We start from the raw sequence: 22097 nt of genomic DNA, 5'->3' as shown, positions 1-22097 counted from the left end.
CTGTTGCAGAAAAACTGACCGGAATACTGTCGTGTGAAAGAGACCTTAGCCAGAGAACCCCTTTAATATATTCAATACTGTAAAAAAAAATAAAAAAAAGTCCTATGTGTACTGATAATAGCAAAATTAGGGAATTGAAATTCATGCAAATCCCTATTTTTCTAAGCAGCTCTGAATTGGTGCTTGACTTTGACACTGGTTATCATACATTCCCTGCTATAGCCATTACTTTTGTCAGACTTCTTTTTTTACAGTTGTGACTCAAAAACTTGTGTCCTAAAAATATTTGTTTATTTATAGTTTGTAAAAAACAAACAAACAAACCAACCCATGGTGATAGTTTAGTCCAGATTGTACACACCCTGTGAAGGAGGCAGCAGTGCTTGCACATAGTGACATGTGTTTTATTCTAAAGTCTGTCTATTAATAGAGCAGTATGAAGTAATATTACCATTGATGTTCTAGAGGCTTTGATTGGATAAGTATATAAACAGTAGGGGGTGGATTGATAGATCACATTTGTATTCCTGTCCTATCAATGGGCTATGATGCTAACCACGTCAGTATGCCAGATTCCCATCCTCTTCCAGTCCTAGCAGGCATCTCAGAGGATCTTGAGGAAGAGAGCAGTGAGCCTGATCCTTGGCTCGATCTACTTAATCCTCCAGGGAGGTGTGATCCAGACACTATGAGGATGCTACAGCTAATGTAGAAAACACAGGAGCTCAACCCCTCTCTGAATGGCAACTCTTGGCTGCTTGTGCTTGCCCTGCCTTGTGATCGATCATAGGAGGAAGCCTGTGTGCATTCACATTGGGATATACAGGGATCACCATGCATTGCAGGGCTGGCATCCCCTGATACAGAGCTATGCAGCAACACTCAGCGTCTCTCCTGCCTGGTGAAGGTTACCTGCTCCTCCTATAAGAAAACCTACTTCGGAAGGAGTTACTGAGCCACTTTGAGCTCTGTGAAGTGGCTGGCACCCTATACCCTCCCCCCATCTCGCCTTGGCATTGCTTGGTGGATGTGTATGCATGACTTCTGCACCGAATGGGCGCAAAAATCGCCCCAGATCACAGGGATCGATCTTCCAAATCGGCAGCAAATCACTCCCCAGAGATCTTGATCGCAGGGGGAGCTCGGAGAGCACCCTCAAATCCCACAGAACACTGGACCACTGCAAGATGGTGGGTACAGAAGACAAAATAATGATAATATCTGTAATGGTTTTGCTTTAGTGCCACTCCCACCCACCCCCTTCTTGGCTATTCACATCACGTGCACATGCACTATTTTTAAAACTGCAGCACCTATTGGAGATGACACCCTGGTCCACATATAGCTCAGTGCATGGTCGGGATGCTGGCAGCAGAGCATTGCACCCTAGTCCCCATACAGCTAAGTAGAGAAATGGAATGTATAGAGCAGAGCATTGCATTGATCTTTATGTCTCCACTTTCTCCTGTGCATATTGTGCTTCACCATCCCCTGTCCACATATAGCTGAGTGCATGTCTGGAGTATACACTGTATACTTCACAATATCTTCACTATCCCCAGGCCACATATAGCTGGGTGCATGTCTGGAGTATATATACACTGTATACTTCACAATATCTTCACTATCCCCTGTCCACATATAGCTGAGTGCATGTCTGGAGTATATATACACTGTATACTTCACAATATCTTCACTATCCCCTGTCCACATATAGCTGGGTGCATGTCTGGAGTATATACTGTATACTTCACCATATGTTCACCATCTTCTGTCTACATATAGCTGGGTGCATGTCTGGAGTATATACTGTATACTTCACCATATGTTCACCATCTTCTGTCCACATATAGCTGAGTGCATGTCTGGAGTATATACTGTATACTTCACCATATGTTCACCATCTTCTGTCCACATATAGCTGAGTGCATGTCTGGAGTATATACTGTATACTTCACCATATGTTCACCATCTTCTGTCCACATATAGCTGAGTGCATGTCTGGAGTATATACTATATACTTCACAATGACTTCACCACCCCCTGTCCACATGTACCTGAGTGCATGTCTGGAGTATATACTGTATGCTTCACCATCCCCTGTCCACATGTACCATAGTGCATGTAAGGGGGAGTGTACAGTATACTTCACCATGTCTTCTTCATCCCCTGTCAACATGCATGGCTCAAGTATATACTGTATACTTCACAATATCTTCACCATCTTCTGGCTACATATAGCTGAGTGCATGTTTGGAGTATATACTGTATACTTCGCCATCCCCTGTCCACATATAGCTGAGTATATACTGTATACTTCACCCTCCCCTGTCCACATATAGCTGAGTGCATGTCTGGAGTATATACAGTATACTTCACTTTGTCTTCTTCATCCCCTGTCCACATGCATATACTGTATACTTTACAATATCTTCACCATCTTCTGTCTACATATAGCTGAGTTCATGTCTGGAGTATATATACACTGTATACTTCACCATGTCTTCATCATCCGCTGTCCACATATAGCTGAGTGCATGTCTGGAGTATATACTGTATACTTTACCATGTCTTCATCATCCCCTGTCCACATATCTGAGTGCATGTCTGGAGTATATACTGTATACTTCCCCATGTCTTCATCATCCGCTGTCCACATATAGCTGAGTGCATGCCTGGAGTATATACTGTATACTTCACTATGTCTTCATCATCCGCTGTCCACATATAGCTGAGTGCATGACTGTAGTATATACTGTATACTTCACCATGTCTTCATCATCTCCTGTCCACATATAGCTGAGTGCATGACTGTAGTATATACTGTATACTTCACCATATCTTCATCACCCCTGTCCACATATAGCTGAGTGCATGTCTGGAGTATATACTGTATACTTCACCATGTCTTCACTATCCCCTGTCCACATATAGCTGAGTGCATGTCTGGAGTATATATACACTGTATACTTCACAATATCTTCACTATCCCCTGTCCACATATAGCTGGGTGCATGTCTGGAGTATATACTGTATACTTCACCATATGTTCACCATCTTCTGTCTACATATAGCTGGGTGCATGTCTGGAGTATATACTGTATACTTCACCATATGTTCACCATCTTCTGTCCACATATAGCTGAGTGCATGTCTGGAGTATATACTGTATACCTCACCATATGTTCACCATCTTCTGTCCACATATAGCTGAGTGCATGTCTGGAGTATATACTGTATACTTCACCATATGTTCACCATCTTCTGTCCACATATAGCTGAGTGCATGTCTGGAGTATATACTATATACTTCACAATGACTTCACCACCCCCTGTCCACATGTACCTGAGTGCATGTCTGGAGTATATACTGTATGCTTCACCATCCCCTGTCCACATGTACCATAGTGCATGTAAGGGGGAGTGTACAGTATACTTCACCATGTCTTCTTCATCCCCTGTCAACATGCATGGCTCAAGTATATACTGTATACTTCACAATATCTTCACCATCTTCTGGCTACATATAGCTGAGTGCATGTTTGGAGTATATACTGTATACTTCGCCATCCCCTGTCCACATATAGCTGAGTGCATGTCTGGAGTATATACTGTATACTTCACCCTCCCCTGTCCACATATAGCTGAGTGCATGTCTGGAGTATATACAGTATACTTCACTTTGTCTTCTTCATCCCCTGTCCACATGCATATACTGTATACTTTACAATATCTTCACCATCTTCTGTCTACATATAGCTGAGTTCATGTCTGGAGTATATATACACTGTATACTTCACCATGTCTTCATCATCCGCTGTCCACATATAGCTGAGTGCATGTCTGGAGTATATACTGTATACTTTACCATGTCTTCATCATCCCCTGTCCACATATCTGAGTGCATGTCTGGAGTATATACTGTATACTTCCCCATGTCTTCATCATCCGCTGTCCACATATAGCTGAGTGCATGCCTGGAGTATATACTGTATACTTCACTATGTCTTCATCATCCGCTGTCCACATATAGCTGAGTGCATGACTGTAGTATATACTGTATACTTCACCATGTCTTCATCATCTCCTGTCCACATATAGCTGAGTGCATGACTGTAGTATATACTGTATACTTCACCATATCTTCATCACCCCTGTCCACATATAGCTGAGTGCATGTCTGGAGTATATACTGTATACTTCACCATGACTTCACTATCCCCTGTCCACATATAGCTGAGTGCATGTCTGGAGTATATACTGTATACTTCACAATATCTTCACTATCCCCTGTCCACATATAGCTGAGTGCATGTCTGGAGTATATACTGTATACTTCACAATATCTTCACTATCCCCTGTCCACATATAGCTGAGTGCATATCTGGAGTATATACTGTATACTTCACCATGACTTCACTATCCCCTGTCCACATATAGCTGAGTGCATGTTTGGAGTATATACTGTATACTTCACCATGACCTCACTATCCCCTGTCCACATATAGCTGAGTGCATGTCTGGAGTATATACTGTATACTTCACAATATCTTCACTATCCCCTGTCCACATATAGCTGGGTGCCTGTCTGGAGTATATACGGTATACTTCACCATATCTTCACTATCCCCTGTCCACATATAGCTGGGTGCATGTCTGGAGTATATACTGTATACTTCACCATGTCTTCATCATCTCCTGTCCACATATAGCTGGGTGCATGTCTGGAGTATATACTGTATACTTCACCATGTCTTCATCATCCGTTGTCCACATATAGCTGAGTTCATGACTGTAGTATATACTGTATACTTCACCATATCTTCATCACCCCTGTCCACATATAGCTGAGTGCATGTCTGGAGTATATACTGTATACTTCACCATGACTTCACTATCCCCTGTCCACATATAGCTGAGTGCATGTCTGGAGTATATACTGTATACTTCACCATGACTTCACTATCCCCTGTCCACATATAGCTGAGTGCATGTTTGGAGTATATATTGTGTACTTCACCATGTCTTCATCATCCCCTTTACACATGCAGAGCAATGCGCTAAGCTATATGTAGTCACTATCATAACTTAATCCATAGGGTATGACTGGGATATATACAGCAGAACATTGCTCTGGACTACTGAACACAAATGGTTTAGTGAATGATTTAAATTAATTGACGGCTGAGCTTTGTGTCTCCACTATCACCAGTCCACATATGATTAATATATATTATGCAGAGCATTGCACTGAGTTACTATACCCAGTCAGTCCACATCAAAGCATTGTACTCAGCTATTTCCCATCCCCATATAGCTCATGTATGGAATGCACTCAGCAGAGCATTGCACTGATCTATGTGTCTTAGTCACTATCCCTGGGTGTCTGCTCATCTGCCGGTAACAGGCTGCAGTGTAACCACATCACACATCATCTCCTCTGTCTCCCTCCCTTCCTCCTGCTATAGCCACTTGCTCTAATCCAAGTGTGAACTAGACCTTGTCCTGGTGAATGCACAGGTGTTTAATACAATAACCACATTATACATTCCCCAGGCTCAACCACATATTACAGCACTTGCAGCTGGATGTCACATTAGTGGTCTCTGTTATTGCAGATAGATGCACTGAGTTGGGACACAAAAAAAATAAATAAAGAGGTTAACCCTTTCATTGCTCATAAGTGGCTGCATCAATTCTTTTTTTCCCTAGTATTTATTTATTTATTTATTTATTTAGGTTGTTATTAACTCTCTGCACTTTCTTCTTGTATTTAGAAACATGTGTTACTTTTATAACAACATTAAATCTAATTCTATAAATATTTTCAAGACTCCACCGATGATCTTTTGCTGCATTGATATTACACATATACCCAGAAAATGCCCAGTGTTTTCCTGCTACAATATTTATAATTATGCAGGATCCAAACCACTAGTTCTGGTGGTTTAAAGGTGTTGTACAAAGGGTTAAAAATAGGGAAATGGGGTGATATTGCACTGAAGGCCACCTTAAGGAGGACAAATCAATTCCCTGGATACAATGTATCTATGTAGGGACTAGTTGATTATTATGTATATGAACTCATTTGCTGATCTGTACAGAAGACACCTGGCTGCTTTCACCTCTTTGTCTAGTCTTTAGATTAGGTGGGGAGAGGGTTGTTGTCCTCATATGCACCTAGCACTGCCGTCATTTCATATTCTGGTAATATCCTCTTTTATGTGATCTGTGTAGATCTACTTTTAACAGAAATTTGAATGGATTCTTCTCGTATAAAAATAAAGCAATGAATCATTTTTTTTCTTATGTATATCCATATGTGGTTTAATAGTCACATTAAATAATGACCTATAGAAGGGATGTATATGATTAGGAATGGTAGCAGGTGTAATAGAGAAAATGATGTTTCTGATTGTGATAATGTATTTTTTCTAGCTTGTCCAGGATTTCAACACCCAGGTGGCTTTATATCGTGAATTAGTCATATCCATTGGGGACGTGTCAGTAAGCTGTCCCTCCCTACGGGCTGAAATGCAGAAAACTCGAACCAAAGGCTGTGAGATGGCTCTCCAGGCACACCAAAAACTCTCAGCAATCTCTGGGTAGGATATATGGTTTCCATAAATTATTACCAAGCAGCTAATTCATTATGTGAGATTTGTCTGGAAGAGGGTTGCTCAGAGGTCTTTGCAAGGACACCAAGCTGTTATCATGTATCTTTTAGCTTCCTTCCTATAAAAGCAGAGCAGAGAACCGTGTCAATGTTGGCGTTCTTGAACATAGTAATTCACAGACAATACTATGAAATCAAGACTAACGTCTTCTAATGACCTTGTCCCATCAACATTAGTGGAGTAACCTTAATATTATTAGAACTGTTGTCTACATAGTGTTGTCTACTGTTCTCAACCTGTACTATGTGTACCATAGGTGGTAGAGGCCATCTCTCTAGGGGGTACTACTAATATTGTACTCATGCTGTGCTTTTAATAGGTGCAGCTCAGTGTGTGATGATAATTGGGGGCACTTTCATGTCCTTTATTTGAGTAGGGGGTACTTGACATAGAAACATTGAGAAACACTGGTCTTTATCATACCACCACATTTTAAGTGGCAGAACATTTTGGCAAAAAAAACAACTTTTGCAAATACCAAGGATAATCTGCCATAATGGCAACCATTTTTTTGGGCCGAACTCATATCAGTCCGATATTATTGGTTTCTAATGGCTGCATATTGGTACACTAAACCGCTGACACTATAGAAATAGCTCCGCTTGACAGTCAAATGATCCAAGGTGGAATTCAGTACGACAAATGGGGAGTACACATCTAAATATGATGATCACAGTTTCTTTTTTTTTGTTTTAATGTTACGTAATGAAACAAGTTTGAACTTAAAATAAAGGTTGTTTCACATTATTGTGCTGTTGATGGTAAAATATGGACATAAAAATGTTACTGTCTACTTGATACATTTGTAAGAGAATTCTTTTGTTGACTGGTCTTGTTTTATGTTTAGAATGCAACTGATATATCAAGAAATACAGCCCAACCAACCCATCTGTTCTCAGTGGTTTCAACAATGCTATCAAGAAAGCAAGTAAAAAAACAAACAAACAAACCATCATTTGGCTTTAATGAGCTGGGAAATATGCATAACATATTAGTGTTTATACCATATTGAGCAAATAAGTCCTCCATGGTCTATCTGACCTAGTTTGCAACAGGTTGAGAGAAAGTCTGAGGGACAGTTTGGCAAAATTGCTTGGCCGACATCCTCTGGATGGAGTCGGGGACTCTAAGGCTGGATTCACACGAGCACATTACGTCCGTAATGGACGGAACGTATTTCGACCGGAAGTCCCGGACCGAACACACTGCAGGGAGCGGGCTCCTAGCATCATAGTTATGTACGATGCTAGGAGTCCCTGCCTCGCTGCCGGACAACTGTCCCGTACTGAAAACATGATTACAGTACGGGACTGTCCATTATGGACGTAATGTGCTCGTGTGAATCCAGCCTAACACAGGAGTGGCCAAACTTTTTCCGTTTGGGATCTACTCTTTGTGGAGCCTGAGTTAGGTGATCTTCAGGGAGTGAGGTGATATGGCATACAGAGGATGTCACCGCACAATTTTTGCATGCCCCTTATTTAGAGCCCTAATCATGACCATGACAATGATCGCAGCCTCAATTAATTAGTTGTTGCACTTGCTCCCCATACATAACCTCTTCATACATAACCTTGTTGTTCCTCCCATCCACCTTGCAGTGGGCCTATAATAGCTGTCAGGGAGTATGTGAGGCCCCAGCAGCGAATAGCACGACTCACACGTCCCTATATAATTCACTCATGAGCATTTCACAAGAAATATTGAAGACAAAAACACTGAAACATGAACCTATGAGGAGAAAGTTTTCCCAGTTTTGTGTAGACGTCCGGAAGAGAACAGCCTGGTTACTGAACTAGGCTTCTAGTCCCTGCCCTGAGGTTTACCAGTAGATCACGATCTACTATTTGGCCACTACTGCTCTAAAAGAAGACAAAGTACAAATAATAAAGTAGTAAGTCTAACAAGCCTTAGGCCCTGTTCACATCTGCGTTTGGCGTTCCATTGTTCTGATCCATCAGAGGAGCAGAACAACGAAAATGCCAGAAGGGCAGACTCCATTAAACAATGGGGACAACTGGTGCCTGACGGAATCCATTGACTTTAATGGATTCCGTCGGGTTTCCGTCGGAGTGTCCGTGGATTTAAGGGAAAGAATAGCACAGCATGCTGCGCTATTGTTTCTGGTATTTTCGGCAGAATATGCGACGGAGGCCCCTAACAGAGCCTTTAATACTGATGTGAATTAAGTCTTAGGCCACAAGCACACGAACGTGCTTTTGCGGCCGCAATGCCCCCGAAAATCCACGCTAGAATTGCTGCCCCATTCATTTCTATGCGCCTATGCACCCGACCGTGGTTTCAATGGTCCGTGTATGGCCCAGGAGCCTGGACTGCAGAAAGAAGGGCCATGTCTTATTACGGCCGTGTTCTGTGTTACGGCCATGTGTGCGGCCGACTTGAAAATCACGGGCGTGCACATGGCTACGGTTGCGTGCATGATGCCTCAGGCTGGGTTTTTTGCATGCAGAAAATCTGCCTCAATATTCCGTTTGAAATTTTAAGGCAGATTTTGTTCTGCCTGCAAGCCGATTTTCGCTGCATTTTTCGACCACGGCCATTGAGCGCCACGGGCAAAAAACGCAGCGAAATATGTTTTCTCTGCCTTCCTTTGATGTCAATGGCATAGGGCATGTCGCTTCTTTTTCCTGCGAGCCGTTTTTTCCGCTCGCGGGAAAAAAACGCGTTCGCCTCCTATTGAAATCAATGGTAGGGCATTTTCGGCCGTTTTTTGGCGTGTTTTCCGACGCAGTTTCCGCGTCAAAAAACGTGTAAAAAAACTCTGTGTGAACTGACCCTTACAAGGACTTTTCAGGTGATAATTACCTCTACAGAAGGAACATAAAAATAAACAAGTTGTTTATACATTTTGACTTTTTATAGAGGCAAACAGGTGAATATTTTTTCCTAACTTTGTTTTTTTATTAGAGTCATATAATAGGTACATGAGAAAAATAAAAAAACAAAGACAGGCAAAAATAACAGTGCATGACATACATATATATAGTAACATGAATATTTTAAAAAAATTCAGGCTTCATATTTGAATTTTCTTTAAATTAAAACAATGAATATTATTGGTTGAGTTAAATATTTGTCAGTGTTTCCTTAAAACTGATATACTATATAATGCCCAGTGCAGGGCTTCTCTCTTCTCTATCAGGCCCTGCACTAGGCATAACATAATGCATCAGTTTTGCCCAGGGTATTCCTTTAACTTATCGCATGCACTTTATTTACATTACTCTCTATAAGGGCTTGTTTAGACGAACGTGTAATACGTCCGTGCAACGCGCGTGATTTTCATGCGTGTCGTACGGACTTATATTAGTCTATGGGGCAGTGCAGACAGTCCGTGATTTTTGCGCAATGTGAGTCCGTTGCGTAAAACTCACAACATGTCCTATATTTGTGCGTTGTTCGCGCATCACGCACCCATTGAAGTCAATCGGTGCGTGAAAATCACGCATGCCACACGGAAGCACCTCCGTGGGACGAGCGTGATTCGCGCAACAGCTGTCAAACTATGAATGTAAACAGAAAAGCACCACATAATGATGGCGGCTGCGCAAAAATCATGCAGCTGCGCATCATACGGGGATGACACAGGGAGCTGTTAGGTGCCTTTTGCGCACGCAAAACGCTGCCTTTTTTGTGTGCGCAAAACGCACACGCTCGTGTAAACCCGGCCTAAGAGTGAGTCCACATGTCTTGGATTTCCGAAAATCGCTGCAGAACTGCAAAAAGAGTAGGTATGTCTGGACTCACCCCTAGGGCACGTTCAGACGTGGTGTAGTTTTCCGCTGCAAATGTTGGTGCAGATTTGGGGCAATTACGCAACGAATCTGCACCAACATTTGCATATTTGACAGGTAGTTCAGACGTTGCAGAAAACACAGCGGACTGGCCACAGATTTCAGTTTTTGCATTGCAAAGGCTGAAATACGCAGTGAAATTCTTCTCCGCAACAGACAGTACATGCTGGGGAGTGAAAATTCCGCAGCCTATGATCCGCAGCGGAGTTTTCCGCAACGTCTGAACCAACTTGCCTAAAAATGTATTGAAACAACTGTAAAAAACGTCCGCTGGAGAATTCCACAGCAATTCCGCCACGTCTGAACGTGCCCTAAGGCTTTTACCTACTTGGCAGTGCCCCAATGATGAGAGACATAGAATGTTGCATTTTGATAAATGGCTGCATATAACTATCTGAGAATATTACTATACTAATATTGAAAATTATGCTTTTCGGATGGAAAATCCGTAGCAGAATTCCGTAGCAGCAAAGTGGATGAGATTTGAACAAATCTCATCTACACACTGTGGAAACACTGACCTAAGGTACAGATTTTGAAAACTGTAAGGATTTGTTGTGGACGTTCCCCGTTGAATTTAATGGAGAAGTAAAAATTCACAACAAATCCCAATTAATCAGATTTTGCTGCGATTTACCTACGGATCCGCAGCAAAACCTGCAGGTCTGGACAATTTAAAAAAGCAGTTTAAAATTAACAACCAAACAAACACTATAATCACCTTCTAAATCTTTCGCTCCCTTGGTAACTCTAGCCTGGTCCCCTGCTGGTCCCTGTAGGCCACGATACAGGGACTTGCAGGGGACCAGGCTATCATTACTAAGGAAGTGGCGGAACATTGTAGGGTGAGTATATTGATTTAGCACCATACTATTACAGTGGAGGCATGGTGCGGGATCAGAAGCTGTGCCCACGCCATCTGCAGCGGGTGTATTGTGGGTTGCCATGGCAGCCAGGGTAATAACGGGTAATAACATGCACAATACATTGCAATGCAGAAGAATTGCATTGTATGATGTTAGCGGTCAAACAATTGCGTAGTCAAGTCCCATTGTGAGACTAATAAAAAATAATAATGCCCTTATGCAATATTTTATTATTGAAAAAATAATAAAAAAATATGCATGATTGGTATTTCTACATCGTAATGACCCGTATTCTAAACTTAACAAGTTATTCATCCCACACGGTGAACACCATAAAAAACAAACCCCTGGACGAAGCATTCATTGCGAAATGCTTGTCGGATGTGGTGGACTCCCTTGATACTATTTCTCTGGCCTTTGTTTTCAGCTTGGCCATTTAGGCCGAATTCAGACAAACGTGGGGAAACTTGGATGTGAAAAACGACCGTTTTCACGTCCGAGTTTCTTCCTGTGTCTGTCCTGTTTTCACGGATCCCCATAGACTTGAGTCTATCGAGGAATCAGTGAAAACGGAAAAAATTAAGACATGTTCTATTTTTTAACAGACCCTTCACACCATTGAAACAACGGCCGTGTAAACAGCCCCATTGAAATACATGTGTCCGTGTGACGGCCGTTGTTGGCCATCACACGAACTTATACCACGGTCTTCAGAATTCCGCTCTGTGGTACTTTCTTTTTATTGGATTTTTTGGGGGATTTTATCTGTTCACGTCTTTATTCCCACAGTGGGGTCTATTATGTTACTCTAAATGAACATGCAGTTTGTAGTTAAAGTATGTACTTTATTCAACCGTTTCATGTACCATATATTTGTTATACTTGGGGTCATTATTGTATTTGGGGAGTCCACCTCTCTGTGATTTCTTGTCTGCGTTTGTTCTCCATGATATTTTTTATGCACCGTATCGCATGTTTTTAAAGGCAATTAATAAAAATTATTTTATATTGGAAGAAAACCTATGTCCTGCATGATTCTTTCAAGTTGGTTGTGCAAACAAACTAAAAACCAAAGTCAAAATTGTTAATCCCTCCAAATTTTTGTTAATCCCTCCTCCCAAAAACAGGAAAAAAAAGTAATTAAAAAATCCTGTGTTCCCAAATAGTACTAATAAAAATAATAAAAACTACATGTTGTCCCACAAAAAATAATCTGTCATAAAGGTACGTTGACAGAAAATAAAAATGTTATGGAATGGTGACACAAATACAAATTATTTTGAAAAGATAATGGGTTTTTTTTGTGCAAAAGTAGTAAAACACACACACACAAATATATAAATTTGGAATCTGCATAATTGTTACGACCAGCAGAATAAAGTTTAGATTATTTATACCGCACTGAGAATGCTGTAATAATAGATCCCCAAAAATATGTTGGAATTTTTTTTATTCCCCAAAAATGTATAAAAGTTTAATACATTATAAGTATACCAAAATGGTGACATTAAAAATTAAACTCATTCTACAAAAACGATCCTCATAAGGCTAGTTCGAGGGTGGGAATTGTATGTACTGTTTCTTCACCACTGTAAACACAATTTATCTGGACACTATATATGATATTCATCTGGACGCTGCTCACAGTTTTTATCTGGATGATATATGCACTATTTTTCTGGATGCTGTGTGCACAATTTATCTTGGGGCATTATACAGTTAGGTCCAGAATTATTTGTACAGTGACACAAGTTTTGGCATTTTAGCTGTTTACCAAAACATATTGAATATACAGTTATATAATCAATATGGACTTAAAGTGCAGACCCTCAGCTTTAGTTTTAGGGTATTCACACCCTAATTTGAGTAAGGGTTTAAGAATTACAGCTCCTTAATATGTAGCTGCCTCTTTTTCAAGGGACCAAAGGGAATTGGATAATTATCTCAAAAGCTATTTAATTGGCTGCATGGGCTATTCCCTCGTTAATCTATCATCAATTAAGCAGGTAAAATATCTGGAGTTGATTACAGGTGTGGGATTGGAATTTGGAAGCTGTTGCTGTGAACCCGCAACATGAGGTGAAAGGAGTTCTCAATGCAAGTGAAACAGACCATCGTTAGGCTGAAAAAAATGAAGAAATCCATCATAGAGATTACACAAATGTTAGGAGTGGCCAAATCAACAGTTTGGTACATTCTTGAAAAAAAAAAAAAGGGCGCACTAGTGATCTCATGACCTCCAAAAGGCCTGGACACCCATGGAAGACAACAGTTGTGGATGATCGCAGAATCCTTTCCATGGTGAAGAAAAACCCCTTCACACCATCTACCCAAGTGAAGAACACTCTACTGGAAGTTGGTGTATCAGTATCTAAGTCTACCATAAAGAGAAGACTTCATGAGAGCAAATACAGAGGGTTCACCACAAGGTGCAATCCATTAATCAGCCTCAAAAATAGAAAGGCCAGATTAGACTTTGCCAAATAACATGTAAAGAAGCCAGCCCAGTTCTGGAACAGCATGAAACTAAGATCAACCTCTACCAGAATGATGGGCGGAAGAAAGTATGGAGAAGGCTTGGAACGGCTCATGATCCAAAGCTCACCACATCCTCTGTAAAACATGGTGGAGGCAGTGTGATGGCATGGGCATGCATGGCTGCCAAAGGCACTGGGTCATTAGTGTTTACTGATGATGTGACTGAAGACAGAAGCAGCCAGATGAATTCTGTAGTGTTCAGGGATATACTTTCTGCTCAGATTCAACCACATGCAGCAAGGTGGATTGGACGTCGCTTCACAGTACAGATGGACAATGACCAAAAACATACTGCAAAAGCAACCCAGGAGTTTTTTTAGGCAAAGAAGTGGAATATTCTGCAATGGCCAAGTCAATCATCAGATCTCAACCCGATCGAGCAGGCATTTCACTTGCTTAAGGCAAAACTTAAAGAGAACCTTTCACCTCCCCATACACGTGCAGCTGAGTGCAGCATATAATGGGGAGGGCTAAACAAACCCTGGGGCACTTTACATTTTTTTTCTACCTCCCTCCGTCATTTAGATATCGGTGCGTTATATTTGGCGTCCGAAATTTAAATAACCCCCTGAACAGTCAACGGGGCCTGTACTGGCAAGGGGGTGTGCTACTATGGCTGTGACACTGTCCAATCAGATATAGACAGTGTTACAGCAAGAGCGAGGAGAGAGAGTGTGCGCGTGCGCACAATCTCTCACTCTTCAGCTTTCAAGATTAGTCTTCTGCCGAACTGGCAAGGGGGCGTGTCACTGCTACAGACAGTGTAAGGGATGTGGAGAGGAGAGCGCGCTCTCATCTCTTCAGCTCTTGCGAGAGATCAGTCTTGTATTGTCTGCTGAACTGGCAAGGGGGCTTGTCTTTGCTTCGGACAATGTAAGCGCTCCCCAGCTCTTACACTGTGTGTAGCAGAGACACGCCTCCTTGCCAGTTCGGGTGAAAAGACTGCAATCGCGCACTCTCTCTCCACGCTCTTGCTGTGGCACTGTCCATATCTAATTGGACAGTGTCACAGCCACAGTAACGCCCCGTTGACTGTTCAGGGTGTTATTTAAATATCGGGCGCCAAATATAACGGCACCGATATCTAAATAACGGAGGGAGGTTGAAAAAAATTTAAAGTGCCCCAGGGTTTGTGCAGCCCTCCCCATTACATGCTGCACATGTCTGGGGAGGTGAAAGCAAGCAACAACTGAAGACAGCTGCAGTAAAGGCCTGGCAAAGCATCACAAAGGAGGAAACCCAGAGTTTGGTGATGTCAATGGGTTCTAGACTTCAGGCAGTCATTGCCTGCAAAGGATTCTCTACAAAGTATTAAAATAAACATTTTATTTATGGTAATGTTAATTTGTCCAATTACTTTTGAGCCCCTGAAATGAGGAGGCTGTGTAGAAAAATGGTTGCAATTCCTAAAGTTTCACAGGATATTTTTTTTCAACCCCTTGAATTAAACCTGAAAGTCTACACTTCAATTGCATCTTAGTTGTTTCATTTCATATTCAATGTGGTGGCATGCAGAGCCCAAATCATGAAGATTGTGTCACTGTCCAAATAATTCTGGACCTAAATGTATACTATTTATCTAACCATTATATGTACTGTTTATCTGGATGTTGTATGCACCATTTAACTGGCTGCTATATGACACTTTATCTGGATACCCTATAAACTAGTTATCTGACCACTATATGACACTATATGACTGCTGTATGCAGTATTTATGTGAATGCTTTATTGCCAATTAATCTAGGTGCTGTATACAGTGTCTGAACTTTGTGTGGTACTGTGTATGGCAATATATATCTACAAAGATTTAGGCCCCCTGCACACGACCGTGCCCATAATCACGGTCCGTGATTACTGGCTCGGCCGGCCACTGACGGTCGCGGACAGCCACCCGCATTTGCGGGCTATGCTCCCATATAAAGTATGGACTCACGGTCCGTAAAAAGCAAAAAATAGGACATGTCCTATTTTTTGTGAAGCCTTTCTCCAGTTGTGGGGACCTTTCCATAAATATACGGGAAGGTGTCCATCGGCCATAAAAATTAAAGGGTCCGTAATTACAGGTGAAATCTACAGTGGTGTACATGAGGCCTTAGAAGGAGCATTGATCCTAACAACTGTGCAAGAGCTGGTGGAGCAGCAAAACGTTCACCATCAGATACACAAAACTATAAGTTAAAGCTTAATTTTTACACATTTCTTTCCGATATTAAATATCTGTGAATGAGTAATTACTAAAAGAAGTTAAAAAAAAGAAAAAAAATCTCACTTGAAGACCAAAACTGGACATCTAAGTAAGATTTTATCAACCTAAGTGTAAGGGCAGGGGGTAGGGAGACGGACAAGTGAGCCCTAATCTACCCGCCACTCTGTCCCTGCCTACTTGCAACGACCCGCCCTAGGCGACGGGGTACAACTGGGCGGCGGTCCCTACAAAGGAACACAAGCAAGGAAAAGGGGCCGTTGCCCACGGCAACACCGTGAGCAACCAGAGTGGTGAACGAGCCGAGTCAAGCCAGGAGTGTGCGAGGTACAAAACGAAAAGCAGAAGAGTAGTCGGTAAGCCAGGGTCTGTATGGAGCAGGATCAAAAATAGCAGGAGCTGTAGCTGGGCCAGGAAACCACAAGGAAAGAATCACAAGCACCGAGGGACAAGAAGTGCAGGCTTAAATAGACCGAGGGCGGGAGCTAGCTGAGTCTGGCCAGGTTACGATAGGTTCTCCCACTCCTAAGCCTGCCCGCCTGAATGGTGGAAGCAGGAGTCAGTCTCAGGGATGTATTCTCAGGTGCTGACTGATTAGTTCTAGGAGTTAACCCCGAAGCTGTGCCTGGCAGATCCTTTACACTAAGAGTCTAAATTTTAGAAGTTTGGAGGTACCAGAAAGCAGATTGTACAGCGCTGGATCAATGAAAGACCTTCGGACCATGTCTACAAAGAAAAGTCAACCATGCTGGAGGCTCGGTGTTGCGACCAACGGGTTGTGGACCCACTGTGCTACTCCACCGGCAAGAGTAGTGGCTGTCCCAGCGGACCAGGATACTATAGTGTAGAGTACCAAGGGTACAGGCACTGGTAAATAGCGGAGACTGGTAGCAGAGAGCTGGATACAGGCTGGTAGCGGAGAGCTGGATACAGGCTGGTAGCGGAGAGCTGGATACAGACTAGTAGCAGAGAGCTGGATACACGCTGGTAGCGGAGAGCTGGATACAGGCTGGTAGCGGAGCACTGGATACAGGCTGGTAGCGGAGAGCTGGATACAGACTGGTAGCGGAGAGCTGGATACACGCTGGTAGCGGAGAGCTGGATACAGGCTGGTAGTGGAGAGCTGGATACAACTGGTAGCGGAGAGCTGGATACAGGCTGGTAGCGGAGAGCTGGATACAGGCTGGTAGCGGAGAGTTGGATACAGGCTGGTAGCGGAGAGTTGGATACAGGCTGGTAGCGGAGAGCTGGATACAGGCTGGTAGCAGAGAGCTGGATACAGGCTGGTAGCGGAGAGCTGGATACAGGCTGGTAGCCTTGAGCAGGGGCAGACTGGAAGCAGGATGCAAACAGGAACCTTTCCGTGACACACCTAGGTTGCACCAAAATTGCTCAGGCAGGTTGTGTCTAGTAAAGCTAACTAAGATACCTGGTGATTGACAGGAATAGGCTGAGGAAGGTTTGAGTACGCGCACTGGCCCTATAAGATGCAGGAAGTGAATGCGCGTCCGCCCTATGGGCAGACCTAGCAACACCGTCAGCAGGAAGTGCACGTGCATGGCTGTGTGGAGATACAGGAACTGTACAGCATGTACCGAAAGGTAACCTGGCAGCTGTTTCTGCTAGGTGAGGTAGTACGCTGGCGTTTCAATCAATGACAGTTTTAGGAGTCATAACAACATCTGGAGTTGGTGATGTGTTTTAGATTGAAGGCATCATGAATGTTGAGACATACCAACAAATGCTATCTTCTTGAATATGAAAATAATACCTCCTACGGCCAGATAACCCCCACACGCTAATGTGAAGATAGAGATGTTCTTCTCAATGAAGCTCCTGGTGTTCTCAGAAGAATGAACTGGTCAGAGCCAGACTTCAGCTTTACTCAATGTCTTTGGGATTACATAGATTATAAGAAGCATAAAAAGCATAAAACTGTGAAGAGCTCCTGTACATGGAATGGAAATGCTGCGGAAGTTACGAACCACATTACAGTAGCAGCAAAGTGAATGAGATTTTAACGAATCTCATCCACACGTCACGGAAAGAATCCACAGAAAACTTTTACAGAAATTGACCTGCAGTACGGATTCGTAATCTGCAACATGTCGATTCATCTTGCGTAAACGCTGCAGAAATTCTGCGTGATTTCTGACCATTGTGCAGGAGACCTTTTACTGAACCTTGATAGTGTTTACAAGCAGCAAGTCTCCCGAACAGAATGCAAACCGTTTAAAGTGAAGGGTGGGCGGATAAAACACAGATTATTTTATTTTTTGTTTATTTGTTGAGCCTTTTGCCAAATATAAATTTTCTTTCTTTTTTTTCTGTTTCTTAATAATGAATAACTTGTACATAATGGCCATTTTGACTTGAAATGAAAGAAACTAAAGGGTTATCATTGACTTTTGCAACATTCAGTATAAACAATGATTTGTCTTGCAACTGGTCTATCTATGTCTGCTGAGCACTGTCAAGCAAGCAAGAATGTAGTTTCATGTGTTGGCAGAGTTATCTTTTCAATGCCAGATTGGCCTAAATGTAGGAACCTCCACTCATGCATCAGTTGGCAGCCAGTCTCTTGTCCCTGTGGCACATGAGATGAAAGCTGGAACCACTAGCCAGCAAATATCCAACACGACGGGTTAATCCTCCGACTACAGACATACTAAAGTTTACCAGATTAAAATATTTCTCAATAAGCATTTTACAGTTTATTTCCAACTTTCCCAAGAGGACGGGAAAGAACAACAAAGTGGAAATGCATGCCTAGAGTGTGTTTGTATTGAGGAAGCTGTTGAAATATTTATGAGTTTTCATGTAATTGTAGTGCACAGGCTTAACAATACCAAAGCTGATGTCATAGAAAATGTATTTTTCATGATTTAAAGTGGAATTTTAGTGAAAAAACATGTCTCTGACAGGCTTTGTAGCACATGTCTACAATAATATTATCTACAGATATACTATATATATATATATATAACAGCCCTATTTCATAGTTTAGATTTATAGTTAAAGGGGTTGTATGAGATTAGAAAAAAGGTATTTTTATCTAGAAACGGCACCACTCTTGCCCAGGGGCTATGACTGGTATTGCAGCTCACTTGAATTCAACTGCAATTCTAGTCCATAGATAATAATGACGCTGCTTCTTTGGGAAAAATAAAAAATCTTTTTTTTAAGCACTGATCATGTGGCTTCTGTCAATTATTAGAATGAGGCAACACAACAGTATTTAGTTGTGGGTAACGTTTTGCGATTGTATGAAGGTTGCGTGTGACCTTGCTTTCTACACTGAAGTTCCATGATATTTCCATCATGCCAGATGCCACTGTGTTTCCACAGCCTTAAAGAGGACCTGTCACTAGGTCAAATAAGTTGAACTGGTTAACTGACCTGAATAGCGCGGTCTCCCTGATTCCAGCACTCTTTTTTCCTAGACCCCTGTTCCAGAGATATGGTCCATTGTTGTGTTGGCTCCCTATATGCTAAATTGCTGTACTTAACCAACGAAGTGGAGCTAGCTACCTTGCCTCTGACGCTGACCAATCAACATGAGGCAGCTTGAAGGTAGTTTACGCCCGTATGGCTAACTACAGTAAATTAGCATATAGGGAGCCAACACAACAGTGGGCCATATCTTTGGAATGGGGAGGGCCAGGAAAATAAGAAAAACAGCGCTGGAATCAGGGAGGCAGCACTATTCAGGTCACAAAACGTATATATGACCTAGTGACAGGTCCACTTTAAAGTGGGCAACCTGGCAGAACTATGTTACAGCCAGTTAGACACCATATCACTGGTACCTTGTTGCTGTATATGACGGTAGCTAGAAAAGGCTGGAAAAATCCAAACTGATGAATATTCAATCGCTGTTATTAAGGGCAAGTACAGAACTGTCATGGGAGATTCCAGTTCTTTTTAGTATGTAAATGACTATGTATATGACTCTTCATTTAGTACTTGCTATATTATATATCGCTATAATTTTATATGCTGTGTATACATTTTGCTCTGGAAATTATAACAAATCTTGCTGCTTTATTATTCTGCCCACAGTCCTCTGCAGTTCTATAAATCAGGGGTGAATAAAATAATGTAAAATTAGGATGATAGGAATTAAAATCTAGCAGACAGAAGGATACTTGAAGTGGCCAGGGAAGATGTATTGACCTCAATACAAATGATATGGTGCCAGTGGTAGCTCTTTAGATGCATTAGCTCCCTGGCTCCTGGAATTTAATGCCCAGGCAGATGTATTTTCCTCATATTTAATCATTAAATTTGGCTTATAGGGGACTGTTGTAACTCCTCTGTGCTTGCCCATGGACTGTGGAGATGCCCATATTTTGATGTAAGCAAATAATAAATTGATAATTTACTAAAAACTATTGAAGGTCACAGGATTAGAACACTGCTGAACTAGCAGTATCACTGTAGAGCCAATGATGTTTTGTACTTGTTTTCTCATAATACTTTGTTCCTGAAACCAGTAAATTCAGTACACAATTAGGCCCTGTTTGTATCTGCGTTGGAGGCTCCGTTAGGGGCCTCCTTCGCAGATTCTGCCAAAAATACAGTCGAGCAGCGGGTTTCGTCGGGCGGCAGTTGTCTCTGTTGTTCAACAGAGCTTGCGCTTCTGGCATTTCTGTTGGTCTGCTTCTCTGATGGAGCAGAACAACAGAATGCCGAACGCAGATGTGAACAGGGCCTTAGTTTAGACGCTAGAATAATTGATGCAAACAAAAATGGAGATTTACTTTGATGCTTTGCTTTATATTTATTCCATCTGACAGCTTCTATTACTGTTAATAGGTGGCAGTGGGCCCCCATACCTACTGTGATGACACTGTCTGTCACTCATAGGGGGAGCTTTAGATGACACTGTGATGGGGCCACTGTGGCTGTTACTGTTATGAAGGAACTATGACTGTCACTGTTATTGAGGCACCGTGACTTTCACTGTTATAGTGGCTGCCACTGTTTTGGGGGCACTGTGGTTAGCAGCATATTGGCACTGTTATAGTAAAGTGCATTTTGCTTATCTCATCCCTCACCTCTGAGGATACTACCCACACACAGAAAAACGCTAGGTTGCGGCATTTCCCAATAATTTTTCTAAATTTCTTTAATGAAAAAAAGACACCTATCAGCTAATAGTTTATAAATAAGTGTAAACTAAACAATAGAAAGAAATGTTACTCATCTTTTTGTTTTTCCAGATCACTGGGCAAATCGTACATTGCTCTGTTGCTATGTGGGATGTTGAGAGTTCTGGGGTTGCTCGCCCCATGGTTATGACAGTTCACAGTCATTTGACAGTTCTAGACACCAGTAACAAGTATAGGGCGCACTGCTTCAGATGTATGACACCAGCTTTCAAGCTCACTCTCTGTCAAAAATTAATGTTATGCTAAGGGTGGATAGAGGAAATGGAACGGCGGATCATATCAGTATTGTGTGACAGTCTGACAATACATTTATAAGAAGCTGCATGCCTTTCATTCTATATGAAATGTGTCAAAACCACATTAATTTAAAGGAACACTAAATGGAAAAAAATGCAAAAATAAAAAATACAAAACCAAATCTGTAAATTTCTCCCTCATTATCCTCTTCTCCTTTAATCTAAAACTGTGAGAACTATATGAAGGATTGTTTGGTATGTGTCCCAGATCATTTATATGCACCCTCATCACAAACTTTAGATCAGACCAATCTCTGGTTGTAAGGCAACTGGCCGCAGCAGGAGTCCTCCCATTCTGCTCTTTCTTTAGTAGGAGACTAGGCAAATTAATCTCTGTCTTTGTTTTAGGAGCCGCAGTCCTAGAGACTGACAAACAATGTGGGCAAATTTGTATATTTTATTCTGGTGCCAAGTGGTTAGCAGTTGGACACAAAGATTGCCTTTGTGAAGAACTTAAGTGCTTGTTTTCACATTGTAACTCTTCATTTCCCTTTTGCTTGAGACTTATTATAACCAATCATGGTG

General features: G+C 41.9%; 1 protein-coding gene across 2 annotated transcripts in view; it reads left to right on the top strand.

The window, feature by feature from the left end:
- Positions 1-567: 567 nt before the first annotated feature.
- The window catches only part of RGS7BP (regulator of G protein signaling 7 binding protein), a 196794-nt gene continuing 175264 nt past the window's right edge, over positions 568-22097 (top strand). The window contains exons 1-3 of one of the 2 annotated variants that reach the window (XM_075839165.1): positions 568-1190; positions 6439-6605; positions 7525-7605. In XM_075839165.1, the coding sequence (XP_075695280.1) occupies positions 1038-1190; positions 6439-6605; positions 7525-7605 (401 nt within the window). In that variant the 5' untranslated portion in view covers positions 568-1037. The remainder of the gene's footprint in view (positions 1191-6438; positions 6606-7524; positions 7606-22097) is intronic. The other variant, XM_075839173.1, reaches the window with a different exon arrangement.

The sequence above is a fragment of the Rhinoderma darwinii genome, chromosome 1, assembly GCF_050947455.1.
Source record: "Rhinoderma darwinii isolate aRhiDar2 chromosome 1, aRhiDar2.hap1, whole genome shotgun sequence".
Taxonomy (NCBI): Eukaryota; Metazoa; Chordata; class Amphibia; order Anura; family Rhinodermatidae; genus Rhinoderma; species Rhinoderma darwinii.
Note: the sequence above shows the minus strand (reverse complement) of the source record. Positions and strands in the feature narration are given on the sequence as shown.